Source organism: Sesamum indicum, unplaced genomic scaffold (assembly GCF_000512975.1).
Source record: "Sesamum indicum cultivar Zhongzhi No. 13 unplaced genomic scaffold, S_indicum_v1.0 scaffold00261, whole genome shotgun sequence".
NCBI classification, from domain to species: Eukaryota; Viridiplantae; Streptophyta; class Magnoliopsida; order Lamiales; family Pedaliaceae; genus Sesamum; species Sesamum indicum.
In genome coordinates this window covers 21,723-37,413 of record NW_011628155.1, presented here as the reverse complement: position 1 = coordinate 37,413, position 15,691 = coordinate 21,723, and the positions used below count along the sequence as shown (strand labels likewise).

The 15,691-nt window shown below is 45.1% G+C and overlaps 1 protein-coding gene and 1 long non-coding RNA gene across 3 annotated transcripts; both read left to right on the top strand.

Annotated features, from left to right (window-relative positions):
- Window positions 1-413: 413 nt before the first annotated feature.
- LOC105179979 lies at window positions 414-3,320 on the top strand. Of its 2 annotated transcripts, XR_849435.2 has the most exons (3): window positions 414-1,157; window positions 1,315-1,409; window positions 3,101-3,320. It is a non-coding gene; the product is annotated as an uncharacterized LOC105179979 (long non-coding RNA). The 2 variants fall into 2 exon arrangements; XR_002286449.1 differs by lacking the exon at window positions 3,101-3,320 and having other exon boundaries at window positions 416-1,157; window positions 1,315-1,660.
- A 9,927-nt stretch (window positions 3,321-13,247) lies between these two features.
- Window positions 13,248-14,483, top strand: LOC110011436. The gene is made up of 2 exons (XM_020691508.1): window positions 13,248-13,536; window positions 14,158-14,483. The coding sequence occupies exons 1-2, from the start codon at window positions 13,248-13,250 to the stop codon at window positions 14,481-14,483; spliced, it is 615 nt and encodes a 204-aa protein (XP_020547167.1).
- Window positions 14,484-15,691: the final 1,208 nt, after the last annotated feature.

Genomic DNA, 15,691 nt, shown 5'->3' with positions numbered 1-15,691 from the left:
GCCAAACTTGATTGATTGCGAGTGGAAGATGGTTCTCGAAACAGAGTGAAGGATTGAGTAAAGTCATCATGGGGTTTAGCATATACAAAATGACTCTAGAATGGTGAAGAGACTAAAAGAAGGATTCTTCTTTATACTATCATTTTTTTCGAAGAAGTGAAAGACCCTGTTATTAATGAATTTTTTAACATATTTTAGTATATCTCTAGCACCAATTTTGCATCCATCTAATTTTAAGAGAAAATTTTGAAATTGTTGCCTTAAGTAAGCCATTTTATTATGCTTGTTGCCTAATGAAACCAAAGAACAACTGCTGCCCCCTCTACTCCTTTGATTCCTCAATTCAGATGGAGCTAACTGTGACAATTTTATGGCTAACCCCACACGGTAGTAAAAAATCATGAACCTAGTTGAATGGATGACATCCCAATACTGAGTTTCCTGGATATTATAGGTTGGAGGAGTAAATCAATTACTCTCTGAATCTATTGAGATGCTAATGGTATTAAAAATCAGTTGTGAGCATGACAAATCTATTTTTCCTTTGTATGTCCCCAATTACAAGATCATTCTCACTTTATGGGCTCCTTGTGCAGTATCTATAATGCATAACCTGTATTCTTTCTATATCAATTGTGGTATGAGCTTTCATGGTATTCTTTGATATTGGATATTTGTCAAAGAAACTTACAGTTATATTGTAAATGTATACAAGCAGCATAAACTGTCATGATTTTCTTGATGCTGTATTGATTTGTGTATTTGATGTTGGTTAAGATGGAGGAAAAAGTTAAAGAAATTGTTGACATTAAGCAACGCAATCTGGCTGAAGAGAACCAGAAAACAATGGAGGTTCTAAAAGAATGGTACCATGTTCACTGTAACTTGCAAGGGCATTTTACTTTTATGGTGGTTTCTCAGTGTTAAGAAGAGTATGCACATTATTTCCCCCAGAAAAGGTGGAAGAAAAGATACCATGTTACTAGGCGGACATTATTTCTTTATCCCAGTTTGGAAATAACATTTTTTGTCCTTGCAATGAGGCAGAGAACGGATGTTGCAAGATCAGTTACGGTAAGCTCAAGAAAGTGTTTCCACTAGGCGGAAACTGCATGAATTTGCACAAAGCCAGTTGTTTGAGCTTCGTGCCCAATCAGGTTAAAGTGCTTTGTTTGTTTTTTGCTTTTTTCATTATTATTACATCCAGGGCACAAGTTAAGCAATTCAGGCTACTTTGCATTAAACTTTTTTAAAAGATTAGTTAATTGGGCCATCCTCTTGTTGTAGTTAACTCTATTGTTTCTGTAATCTCAGAGGAGGAGAGAGCTTCAAAACAATCAGAAGTTAATCTTTTAATGGATGAAGTCGAACAAGCTCAAACTCGTCTTCTTAGTCTCGAAAGAGAGAAGGTGAAACAACTTTTTATCTTGAAGATTTCTCCATGGCGGAATTAGTTAATGCTATTAGCCTGCTAACATTGTTGAAACATATAGGAGGTTGTCCACTGCGTATAAATTTGGATGTGCTTTGAAAGTATCTCATGTGTCTGATCCTGTGAGGATGTGTAGAGTTTGCCTTTAGCCATGCACAAGTCAGGTTTTTAATTGGAGTTCGGTGGGTGTCTCTTAGTTGTATACTGACAAGATTCATATGCTTCTCCTCTAGGAAAAAGGACAAAAAAATAAAAAATAAAAAATAAGAAGCTTAAAAATTTTTATTTTGCAGTTTGTGGCACCATTAATTAAGAAAAATACTAATATTTTTCTATCAAAAAGACCATTGACTTAGTATACATACTGAAATCTTTGAACCTTGATTATGTTAATCCACATTAATCTTCCCTATAACATTAGAACTGTTGAGCAAGTTGGGTTTTGGATGGATTAAGCCTTATGGTGATTTTCCAGCTAACAAATTGTGAATCCGTCAGATGTCTTTTTTACCATTTGTTAAGAAATTTCAGTTTTGAACTTGTTTGTGATGTTAGCCACACCGGTCATATAACTGGCAGCCAAGTTAGTTAGAATTTTCTAACGTGGTTCCGAAAAAGACTGGGTTCGTGTACTTCCTTAGCTCTCTGTCGAGTAGAAGAATGCTACTATCTAATGTGGGATGACTCTTTGGGAATTTAGTTGCATCATCAATTACAATGGATCAACTTATATTTAATGTACTTAACATTAAGATTATTCATCAAATACATCCTGGGAAATGGCAATAGTGGACTGTGAAGAAAGATGAGCTTACTATAAAAGCAAATTAAATAAGAGTGTTAGTGTTTAGTTTATCAGTGCAATGATGACATCCTGATTTCATTGCATGAAAGCACATAAAACTGATGTACTTTTGGCAGATGAAATCAACTTTGTAACTTCAATTAATCATATTAACCTTATCTCTCTGATAATCCTTCTGCATGTTGCTTCCTTGTACCAACCCGTTTTGGAGATTCGGGACTTACCAGCAATAAATTTGTCTTCCACGTACTCTCTGAATACTTTTTTCATGGTGTCAGATGGCTTTCACACGCTAATTGCATTCAAGGCTGGGTTTACTTCGCATACCAAGCTGTTTTAAAATTGAATATCTTGAAAATAAGTGCAACCAAGCTGTTTTAAAATCTGACCTCAGGCATCATATAATTTCGGGGAACTAGATCGAATACTCCCTCAGTTCCATATTGAACTGACATGGAGCTTTACATAGATTTTTTTTTAAACGTGCACCTACTTTTATTTGAACTCAAGACCTCTAGTAGGAAATTTGAAGGTCAATCCATTGGGTTGTCCCCTGGGGGACTCGAGTTTTACTTAGAGTAGAAAACGAAACTTTTAGGTAGGTTTACAAGTTTGTGCTTTGGTGTCCCAACAAATCTAATGAGAGTGTGCTTTTGGGAAGAGAGTTCCATTTAGGAAATGCCATATTATTTGTGTACTATCAGAAATGAAATATGAGTGTTCATTTGAGGCTGATTGATTATGTAACGATTGGGCTTCAACTTGCCTGCCGACGACGAAATATATTCTCCTAAAGTGTGCCTGTTTAGATATTCTAAGCTTCAAGTCGAAATGTTTTTAATTAACTATTCTATTACCTTCAGGGTCTTTTGCAGTCTCAGCTACAATTAGCTAACGAAGAAAGTGGACATAATAAAAGGTATTGCTCTACGTTCATCTCATGCGGTGAGGAGTTTCTCATTTTTAATATTCTGTGTGTTTCTGACTGCTAATATGAAGGAATCACCATAATGCATAAGATGTATATCTGTATCTTCCTTTGCGGAAGTTTCACCGTTGCGGTGGTGATAGTTTGGTAAACTATTATTTGTAATAGTATAGTATTTTTGACTGGTGGAGGCCATACTTCACTCTTTTTGAAAGGAGAAGCTGGATGATGTATCCTGTAAATTCAGCCAGGCTGAATTTTACAAACAGGATACATCATCCAGCTTCTCCTTTCAAAAAGAGTGAAGTATGGCCTCCACCAGTCAAAAATACTATAATCATACAAATAATAGTTTACCAAACTATCACCACCGCAACGGTGAAACTTCCGCAAAGGAAGATACAGATATACATCTTATGCATTATGGTGATTCCTTCATATTAGCAGTCAGAAACACACAGAATATTAAAAATGAGAAACTCCTCACCGCATGAGATGAACGTAGAGCAATACCTTTTATTATGTCCACTTTCTTCGTTAGCTAATTGTAGCTGAGACTGCAAAAGACCCTGAAGGTAATAGAATAGTTAATTAAAAACATTTCGACTTGAAGCTTAGAATATCTAAACAGGCACACTTTAGGAGAATATATTTTTTTGAGCATTGAAGCACAACTGAGCGATATTCAAGAACTTCACCCAATCCTTCTGCGTACCTCGCACAAAGTGCCGAAGGTAGTCCTCCAACATAGAATTAAAGCATTCTGTCTGACCATCGGACTGTGGATGATAGTTCGAGCTCATACAAAGTTTGGACCCTAGGATTTTGAATAGCTTGGTCCAGAAGGCGTCAGTGAAACGGGAGTTTCTTTGATGAGTTTCTTTGGCATAACAAACTCCACTTCGTCGATGGGTTTCTTTGATGCATCGACTTCAACCAGAATACGGGCATACGAGACCTGTTCCATCTTCATAGTCAAAGAGTCCATGACAATGGGAGTGCCAGGTCTCGAGCCAATTTTGCCAAGGGTATTCGGATGCCAACATTCGAAGGGCGGCAATGGAAGTGTGGCCCATACCGGCGTGAGACTGATGTCGTCCTCCTTGAACTCGAAGCATGCCGGCATATGCTTCAAAGGAACGACCGTCCGCAGACGAAGTATGGACCACCGCCCAGAATATGTTAGCTGTCCTCCTCCCGTGCGAAATGAAAAATCAACCAGCCACTCTCATGTTGCTGGAAGCTGGCTCCCCATGAATGGGACAGTGCACAGATTGCCTTGAGTTCGGGAAATTTGCCGATGAGGCAGAACCCCAATTTGGTTCAGACGTCTAGTAGGTCGTCGGAACCCAAAGTGAGAGAATCATCATCTACTGCGAATTTGTTGAGCTTGTTTTTAGCAGTGAGTTTACGGTTGGCGCTAAAAAGACCCGCGAAAGAGACCGATTTCTTCTTGGCATTTTCGATCACCGGCAGTTTTTCCTCCGGTCGGTTGTCGGTTGCGTTTGCTGCAACATTCTTTGTGATATGGGAGGGAGTAGCCTCCATGTCAGAAATGAATTCAGTAAAAGCCAAGGAACTGACCTTGCCGGCAATGGTGGTGGCGCTCGGTTGCTGGCCGGCCTGTTTGGTGGGCGGATGATGGACTGTTGCAGCAATAGTATTAGCAGTTTTGGCTGTAGCCGATGACCGGTCGGAGGGCTGGTCGGAAGCAGCATTTGCAGCAGTTTCATTGGCTTCTTGTTTTTTGCCATAGCTGGTTTTTGAGACAGATGGGGGTGTGCAGCAGTGGCAGAAGTTGCTGCAGAAAAATGCAGCACCAAAACAGGAAAGTGCTGCAGAAATTGCAGAAAACAGCAGGCAGGCAGGGAAAGTGCAGGCTTTGCAGTGCAGCAGGCAGTTTTAGTTGCTGCCAGAAATGGAAAAGTCCCACCTACGTCCGGGCAGCTTGGTTTGGTCGGCAAAAATGGTGGAAAAATGCACCGCAATAGCAGCAAAATGATGGCAAAACGAACAGCAACAGCAGCAACACGTTGGCAAGCTTCAGCCCGTGCAAATGGCTGCAAATTGCAACAGAATTTAAGCCCGTGTGCAGCTGAGTTTGGCCTGAGAAAATGGTGGAGAAATGCCCAGCTGCAGCAGGAAAACAGTGGCAAAAACGCACAGCAACAGCAGCAAAACGATGGCAAGCTGCAGCCTGTGGAACTGGCTGCAAATTGCAGCAGAATTTCGCCCAAACAAGCAGCAAAAACAGCAGAAAGCAGCAGAAACTATTTTACAACTTCGGTGGGGGCTTTTCAGCCGGCAAGACGACTTCAAAATCCAAAACCGTTCGGTAGAAACGATGAGCAACCGAAGGGAAAACGTTTATTCGGTCCGGAATTTGCAAAAACTTGAAGAAAAGACATGGAAGATTAAAACAAAGATGAGGCACTCTAGAGAGAAAATTTTCTAGAGAGAGAATCCTCTTGACCTCACTACTGAGAGGTGTTTCTTTTTTTTGGGTGAAATGTAAGTTTACTTCATCCAAAAATATTTACAGTGTACTCCGGGCAATACCCGGAGAGATACAAAAACCCACGCTAAAGATTAAGAAACAATCAAACCGTGTGGGAAAAGTGTCCAAAGCACCCTATACAATGTAACCTTGACTAAAACAATAAGCCTCTCGGGACAGGGCGTTGAGCCCTTGAAGATGACTTCATTGCGATGCCTCCAAACTGTGTACACCGTGCATGCCAAAGCGAGGTGTCGCGCTTTGTTCTGCACGGAGGAACCTGTTTTCTCCTTCTTGAGCCACTTGACCGCACTTTGAAGGGTTGACATACTCCGATTAATGCTAAGCCAGTGTTGGATGCGTGACCAAACGAAGTTGCTGCACGGGCACTCAAAGAAAAGGTGCTTGGCCGATTCCTTGGTGTTGATGCATAGTGAGCACAAATCCTCCTCTAAAATAAATGAGTACTTCGGCGGGATAAAAGCCTTCCAAATAGCCGCTTTCCAAGGCTGCCTCGCAAGTTTTGTTCTGAAGTACTCATAAGCTTTTGACGTTTGGAGACCCTTTGGGGTAGGCCATCTCGTCATTGTTCAATAGCTGCCTCCGAAGATCCAAATTCAGTGACCACTCTGTTGCGGATTTCGGCAAGCCATTGAAGGAGTGGAGAATCCCCCTTCTTCGGTTGCCAGTCCCAGATTGATGCATCTCTAAGGTAGACACCGTTGACCTACGACACCCATGTGTCTGCTTTGCGGTGGATGTTCCATAATGCACGAGCAAGTAGAGCCACGTTCCAAGACTGTATGTGTCGAATACCGAGTCCACCTTCTTCCTTGGGATGACAGATTTTCCTCCCAAGCGATCGGTGCCCTCCTAGAGTTCTATAGAAAATTCCTGCAAAATCGGTGGATTTTCTCGTTGACCGCCGCTGGAAGTGGGAAAACTTGGAGCTAATAGCACTCCACCCCCTGAATAACTGAACGGATAAGTTCCAGTCGGCCTGCATAAGATAAGGATTTGCCCGTCCACTTCGAAATGCAGTTGGCAATTTGATCCACAAACGGTGAGTACTTGGTGACCGAAAGTCGCGGTGCCTCTAGTGGAATGCCTAGGTATCTGACCGGCATCTCACCTCTCGCAAATTCCGTCCGAGCGAGAATCCCATCAAGCTCCTCATTTCGAATGCCCGCTGTGAAAATGCTTGACTTAGAGGTATTGACGGTGAGGCCGGATGCGTCCCTGAACTCTTGGAGATATTCCATTAAGATGTGGATAGATGGAAGGTCGCCACGAGAGATGTGGATAGATGGAAGATGCGGATGCGTCTCTGAACTCTTGCCGACGACCTCATGCTTTTCTCCTGTGGCGACCTTCCATCTATCTATATCTTAATGGAATGTCTCCAAGTGTTCAGGGACGCATCCGACCTCATCGTCAATACCTCTAAGTCAAGCATTTTCACAGCGGGCATTCAAAATAAGGAGCTTGACGGCATTCTCGCTCGAACGAAATTTGCGAGAGGTGAGATGCCGGTCAGATACCTTGGCATTCCACTAGAAGCACAGCGGCTTTCGGTCACCAAGTACTCACCGCTTGTGGATCAAATTGCCAACTGCATTTCGAAGTGGCGGGCAAATCCTTATCAGGCCGACTGGAACTTATCCGTTCAGTTATTCAGGGGGTGGAGTGCTATTGGCTCCATGTTTTTCCACGTCCAGCGGCGGTCATTGAGAAAATCCATCGACTTTGCAGGAATTTTCTATGGAACTTTAGGAGGGCACCGATCGCTTGGGAGGAAATCTGTCATCCCAAGGAAGGTGGACTCGGTATTCGGCACATACAGTCTTGGAACGTGGCTCTACTTGCTCGTGTATTATGGAACATCCACCGCAAGGCAGATACATTGTGGGTGTCGTGGGTCAATGGTGTCTACCTTAGAGATGCATCAATCTGGGACTGGCAACAGAAGAAGGGGGATTCTCCACTCCTTCAACGGCTTGCCGAAATTCGCAACAGGGTGGTCACTGAATTTGGATCTTCGGAGGCAGCTATTGAACAATGACGAGATGGTCTACCCCAAAGGGTCTCCAAACGTCAAAAGCTTATAAGTACTTCAGGCCGAAACTTGCGAGGCAACCTGGAAAGCGACTATTTGGAAGGCTTTTATCCCGCCGAAATACTCATTTATCTTGTGGCTTGGCTTGCGCGGTAGACTAGCTACGAGGGACAGACTTCGGTTCCTCCAAGAGGAGGATTTGTGCTCACTATGCATCAACACCAAGGAATCGACCAAGCACCTTTTCTTTGAGTGCCCGTTCAGCAACTTCGTTTGGTCATGCATCCGACACTGGCTTGGCATTAATCGGACTATGTCAACCCTTCAAAGTGCGGTCAAATGCTCAAGAAGGAGAAAACAGGTTCCTCCGTGCAAAATAAAGCGCGACACCTCGCTTTGGCATGCACGTTGTACACACTTTGAAGGCATCGTAACGAAGTCATCTTCGAAGGCTCAACGCCCTGTCCCGAGAGGCTTATTGTTTTAGTCAAGGTTACATTGTATAGGGTACTTTGGACACTTTTCCCACACGGTTTGATTGTTTCTTAATCTTTAGCGTGGGCGTTTGTATCTCTCCGAGTATTGCCCGGAGTACACTATAAATATTCTTGGATGAATTAAACTTACATTTCACCCAAAAAAAAGAAAGACCTCTCACTAGTGAGGTCAAGAGGATTCTCTCTCTAGAAAGTTTTCTCTCTAGAGTGCCTCATCTTTATTTTAATCTTCCATGTCTCTTCTACAAGTTTCTGCAAATTCCGGACCGATTAAATGTTTGCCCTTCGGTTGCTCATCGTTTCTACCGAACGGTTTTGGGTTTTGAAGTTGTCTTGCCGGCTGAAAAGCCCCCACCGAAGTTGTAAAATAGTTTCTGCTGCTTTTTGCTGTTTTTGCTGCTTTTTTGGCCGAAATTTTGCTGCAATTTGCAGCCATTTGCACAGGCTGTAGCTTGCCATCGTTTTGCTACTGTTGCTGTGTGTTTTTGCCATTGTTTTGCTGCTGCAACTGGGCATTTATCCACCATTTTCTCAGGCCAAACTCATCTGCACACGGGCTTAAATTTTGTTGCAATTTGCAGCCATTTGCACGGGCTGAAGCTTGCCACCGTGTTGCTGTTTGTTTTGCCATCATTTTGCTGCTATTGCTGTGCATTTTTCCACCATTTTTGCCAACCAAACCAAGCTGCCCGGAGGTAGGTAGGTAGCAACTAAAACTGCCTGCTGCACTGCAAAGCCTGCACTTTCCCTGCCTACCTGTTGTTTTTTGCAATTTTTGCAGCACTTTCCTGTTTTGGTGCTGCATTTTTCTGCAGCAACTTCTGCCACTGCTGCACACCCCCATCTGTCTCAAAAAACAAGAAGCCAATGAAACTGCTGCAAATGCTGCTTCTGGCCAGTCCTCCGGCCGGTTATCGGCTACAGCCAAAACTGCTAATACTGTTGCTGCAACAGTCTATCATCCGCCCATCAAACCGGCCGGCCAGCAACCGAGCGCCACCACCACTGCCGGCAAGGTCAGTTCCTTGGATTTTACTGAATTAATTTCTGATATGGAGGCCACTCCCTCCCATATCACAAAGAATGTTGCAGCAAACGCAACCGACAACTAACCAGAGGAAAAACTACCGGTGATCGAAAATGCCGAGAAGAAATCGGTCTCTTTCGCAGATCTTTTCAGCGCCAACCGTAGACTCACTGCTAAAAACAAGCTCAACAAATTCGCAGTAGATGATGGTTTCCTCACTTTGGGTTCTGACGACCTACTAGACGTCTGAACCAAATTGGGGTTCTGCCTCGTCGGCGAATTTCTCGGACTCAAGGCAATTTGTGCACTGTCCCATTCATGGGGAGCCAGCTTCCAGCAACACGAGAGTGGTTGGTTGATTTTTCGTTTCGCACGGGAGGAGGACAACCAACATATTCTGGTTGATGGTCCATACTTCGTCTGCGGACGGCCGTTCCTTTGAAGCATATGCTGGCATGCTTCGAGTTCAAGGAGGACGACATCAGTCTTACGAGGGTATGGGCCACACTTCCATTGCTGCCCGTCGAATGTTGGCATCCGAATACCCTTGGCAAAATTGGCTCGAGACCTGGCACTCCCATTGCCATGCACTCTTTGACTATGAAGATGGAACGGGTCTCGTATGCCCGTATTCTGGTTGAGGTCGATGCATCAAAGAAACTCATCGACGAAGTGGAGTTTGTTATACCAAATGGCATAACCCGAAAGGAGCCGGTGGTTTACGAATTCACCCCCAAATTCTACATAGCCTGCAACAGATTTGGGCACTTGCAAGAGACATGCCAAGGTCTACCCTATGGAAATCACTTGTTTCGGAATGCCACGATACCCTTTTGGCCAGACATCAAGAAGGAGAAAACAGGTTCCTCCGTGCAGAACAAAACGCGACACTTCGCTTTGGCATGCATTGTGTACACACTTTGTAAGTATCGCAACGAAGTCATCTTCGAGGGCTCAATGCCCTGTCCCGAGAGGCTTATTAATTTAGTCAAGGTTACATTGTATAGGGTCCTTTGGACACTTTTCCCACACGGTTTGATTGTTCTTTATCTTTAGCGTGGGCTTTTGTATCTCTACGGGTATGCCCGGAGTACACTATAAATATTATTCTTAGATTAATGAAACTTACATTTCACCCAAAAAAAAGAAAGAGCTCCCAAGAATGTTCTCTCTAGAAAGTTTTCTCTCTAGAGTGCCTCACCTTGGAATCGCTCTTTTACGACTTTCCTTCAAGTTTCTGCAAGGTTTGCTCCGACCAAAATCCCTTCCTTGTGATGCTTGTCGTTTCTACCGAACGTTTTTGGGGTTTTGAGGTCGTCTTGCCACCTGGTAAGCCTCTCCCATTTGTTTGAAGCTAGACCAACCGTCATTTTCCTCTCCAAGCAGATGCATCACCTTCCTTGTTGCTTGGAGAGTGTTTTGCTGCAAAAAACTCTCTGTTTCACCGTCATTTTGCTGCATAAACAACTACCTGTTGTTGCTGGCCATTTCCTCCACTTTTTCCGGCCAAGAACAGCTGTCCGGAGGTACGCAAGGGATTTCTGTTTTTGGGCGCTGCAAACTCTGCGAACAGGCTGTGCAGACTGCAGTTTCCCTGCTGCCTGCTGCTGCACAGATTTTCGTTTTCGAGCCTGCAGCAGACTGCCACTACTGCTCATTCTGATTTTGGCTGGAAATACTGCAATGGCTAAGTCAAAGAAAGTAAAGCAACATGCTGATACTTCCACTGCCGGTCAGCCAAAGACAGCCGGCCAGTCACCGACGGCCGATGACCCCACCTAAACTGCTACCACCAAACCGGCCACCAAGCAGGGCACCACCACCGCTGCCGGCAAGGTCATATCCTTGGCTTTTAATGAATTCATTTCTGACATGGAGACCACTCCCTCCCATATCACAAAGAATGTTGCAGCAAACGCAACCGACAACCGGCCGGAGGAAAAACTGCCGGTGACCGAAAATGCTGAGAAGAAATCGGTCTCTTTCGCGGGTCTTTTCAGCGCTAACCGTAAACTTACTGCTGAAAACAAGCTCAACAAATTCGCAGTAGATGATGGTCCCCTGACTTTGGGTTCCGACGACCTACTAGACATTCGAACCAAATTGGGGTTCTGCCTGGTCGGCTACGTTGCCGGCAAATTTCCTAGACTCAAGGCAATCCGTGCACTGTCCTATTCATGGGGAGCCAGCTTCCAGCAGCACGAGAGTGGCTGGTTGATTTTCCGTTTCACACGGGAGGAGGACAACCAACGTATTCTGGCCGGTGGTCCATACTTTGTTTACGGACGGCTACTCCTCTTGAAGCATATGCCGGCATGCTTCGAGTTCAAGGAGGATGACATCAGTCTCACGCCGGTATGCGTCCCACTTCCATCGCTGCCCGTCGAATGTTGGCATCCGAATACCCTTGGCAAAATTGGCTCGAGACCTAGCACTCCCATTGCCATGGACTCTTTGACTATGAAGATGGAACGGGTCTCGTATGCCCGTATTTTGGTTGAGGTCGATGCATAAAAAAAACTCATCAACGAAGTGGAGTTTGTTATGCCAAATGGCATAACCCGAAAATAGCCGGTGGTTTACGAATTCACCCCCAAATTCTGCACAGCCTGCAACAGATTTGGGCACTTGCATGACATGCCAAGGTCTACCGGCCCTTCCCCCCCGCAGCTGTCTGTGCCACTGCCATCCCTGCTGCTGCACTTGTTAAGCCGGCAGAGGCAGCAAAGAAAAAGCTTGCTAAATGGATGGTTGTGCAGAGGAGGAACAAGGGCAAAGCTACAGTTACTGCAACCAAGCTGGCAGTGGAGGCGCAGCAATCGACTTCTCCACCGGCGGGCAAGGTGGAATAGGGACGGCTAACCATGAAGGCTCCATAGCCTAAGGATAAGGAGGTTGCTTCTCCGGCATATTCAGAGTGCTCATCAACGGATTCCCCGACGACCACGCAACACGCAATGCAGGGAACAAAACTGATGAGATTGCAACGACCTGCAGCAAATCGAAGAAGCAGGCCGGAGGGGAGTCCCCCCCCTATCCCCATGAAGATTGGATTTTGGAACTTGAGGGGCTTTAGCTTCTCAAACACAATGTGGTTGCCCACCTCATTAAGAATAACCGGCTTTGTTTCTTGGACATTTTGGAGACAGCTTGCAGCATCATCTATGCCGAAGATTTTTAGCCGCTCAATTCTGGGATGGTGCCAAACCAACAACTTTGACACCATCGCTGGCGGACGCATTCTTGTGGTTTGGGACCCGGCAGTCATTGACCTACATCCCGTGGATATATCGCCCCAAGTGATCCACTGCCGTGCCATGAATAAGTCCTCTCAACTCTCCTTCTATTCTCATTTACATATATGGTCTGTAATCTGTTGTCAATAGAAGGAGCATGTGGGAGAAGCTTTCTGATTTGGGACTAGCACTGAGCATGCCATGGCTTATTATGGGCGATTTCAATTGTGTGAAATCTCCCGAGGAGAAGTAGCTTGGAGTGGCCCCGACTTGGTATGAGTTTAAGGATTTTGTGGACTGCTGTGTAGCGCTTGGATTACTCGATGTTCCCACTATGGGCTGCTACTACACATGGTATTCCAACAACGAAAGCAACCCTGTATGGTGCAAGGTCGATAAGGTCTTATACAACAATGAATGGTTTCAGGTCAATTTGCATTGCAACACCCATTTCAACCCATCGGGATGCCTTTTCGACCACTCTCCGGGTATTATTTCTATCTTTGATTATGCACCCACTAAGCCAAAATGATTTTGCTTTTTCAATATGTGGGCAGATCATAATTTCTTAGCTACTGTTGAAGCAAGATGGAACTTGAGCGTGGAGGGAACGCCGCAATTCAGCCTTTGTAGGAGACTGAAAGCACTTAAAAGCGCGCTCAAGGTATTTAACAAGCAGCACTACAGCCACATCTCTACCAGGGCCAAAGAGGCTGAGCTTGCACTACAAGATGCCCAGAGTCAACTTGAATCCAATCTGTGAGATGTGATGCTCCGAGACTCTTTGGGAGATCTTAGGAGGAAGGCCGTTTTTCTTGACGAGGCCGCACGACACTTCTTCTATCAGATAGCCAAAATCCACTTTCTTAAAGAGGGGGACCGCAACACCAAGTTCTTCCACGACATGCTGAAGAGGAATGTCGCAAGGAATTCCATTGAGACAGTCACTTGGGCGGACGGGACTATTATCACTGCTGCCGAGAATATTGCCCAAGAGTTCGTCGATTACTACACATCATTCTTGGGCACCGAGGCTCACACCCTCCCTGTCAATGATGGTGTGTTTGAATAGGGCCCCATACTCTCCCCCGAGCATAACGTGGAGCTTTGTCGGGCAGTCACGACGTTGGAGGTCAAGGATGCCATATTCCATATTAGCGACAACAAGGCTCCCGACCCAAATGGATATTCCTCGTGCTTTTTCAAGAAAGCATGGAACATTGTGGGTGATTAAGTTTGTAGGTCCGTCTTGGATTTCTTTAGGAGTGGGCGGATGCTACGGCAGCTCAACCACACTATCATTGCCCTCGTGCCGAAATTAGATCATTCCACCTCTATTGCGGATTACCGATCGATTTTGTGCTGTAATGTCATCTACAAGGCAATCACGAAAATCATCTCAGATCGGCTTGCGCCCGCTTTGGAGCACTTGATTGACCGATGCCAAGCTACGTTTGTTGGAGGCCGTAATATCACGGATAATATTTTCTTAGCCAAAAAAATGGTGGGGTAGTACTTGAGGTAATGGATTTCACCTTGATGTACTATCAACGTCGACCTACGCAAGGCGTTTGACTCGGTCTCATAGACATTTCTCGCCTGATTACTTCACGGGTATGGTTTTCCCCCACTGTTTATATCTTGGATTATGGAATGCATTTGCAATTCATCTTTTTCAGTGGCTTTGAATGGCTCCCTTCATGGGTTTTTCCGTTCAGTTATTCAGGGGGTGGAGTGCTTTTGGTTTCAAGTTTTTCCACTTCCAGCGGCGGTCATCGAGAAAATCCACCGACTTTGTAGGAATTTCCTATGGAACTCTAGGAGGGCACCGATCGCTTGGAAGAAAATTTGCCATCCCAAGGAAGAAGGTGGACTCGATATTCGGTACATACAGTCTTGGAATGTAGCTTTCCTTTCCCGTGTATTATGGAACATTCACCGCAAGGCAGACACGTCGTGGGTGCAGTGGGTCAATGGTGTCTACCTTAGAGGTGTATCAATCTGAGACTGGCAACCGAAAAAGGGGGATTCTCCACTCCTTCAACGACTTGTCGAAATTCGCAACAGGGTGGTTACTGATTTTGGGTCTCCGGAGGCAGCGATCGAACAGATGACGACATGGTCTACCCCAAATGGAGTACTTGGTAAAATGGAGGGGATGCTACAGCGAGGAGAACACTTGGGAGCGGGTGACGAAACTCAAGGCGTTTCTACAACTTGTCGAAGCTTATCATGCTTCCCATGAGCCGAGGACGTCGTCATCTCAGTTGGGGGAGGGTGTCACGGGCTGCCTGCGCACTCTACACCTTTAACGCACACTTCGGCCACTTAACTGCTCTACACGACTGACCAATCAACCTTCGCTGACAGACGCTGGACTTCCGCAATTTTAGAGTTTTAAGTGTTGGTCTTTATTTTCTCTTTGTTACTTTGCTTTGTTTTGTTTAGATTGCTCCTGGGATGTTAGGCCTCCTGAGGTACATTTTTCAATCTTCTTAATGTCTACTGTTTTTAATAGAATTTATCTTTTTAAACCTATTATATGGGGGAATGAGTATAAGAAGCCTGATCTAGTGACGTGTTAGAGTCCCCCTCATAGCGGTCCCCTTGCTCTACCGTCGTTTATTGTATATGCATTTTTCAGTATAAATAAAAGCTCCTTTCTTAAATTGCGTGTACAATTTACTGTCGTGTGATTATTCCTCCCATTTTGTGATTCCTGTCAGCGCACTGCGTTAGTGCCGAGCGGGAATGTGTTGCGATTTGCAGAAGTAGTCAGCGGACTACTAGCCACACGGTACGCGTTGGGGAAGGCGCCTCGTGAGGAACAAATCGAAATGACAAAGGGTTGAATTTTAGCTAATCGTGGCAGCAGTGACACTCTACCGCTTACAATACCCCGTCGCGTATCTAAGTCATTTGCAAATGATTCTACCCGCCGCTCGATGGGATTGTATTTCAAGGCGGCCAGCGCGGCTCGTCTTCCGCGATGGTTTGGCTAACGACACGTGCCCTTGGGGACCCTGGGGCCCCTACGGCGGGTCGACAAGCGGACGGTGGGCGTATGCGTCGCTTTTAGCGCAAATATTAACTTAGAAGCGTTGAGTCATAATCCGGCGCATGGTGGCTTTGCGTCACTGGTTTTTCAACCAAGCGCGAGGACCAATTGTGCGAATCAATGGTTCCTCTCGTACTAGGTTTAATTACTATTGC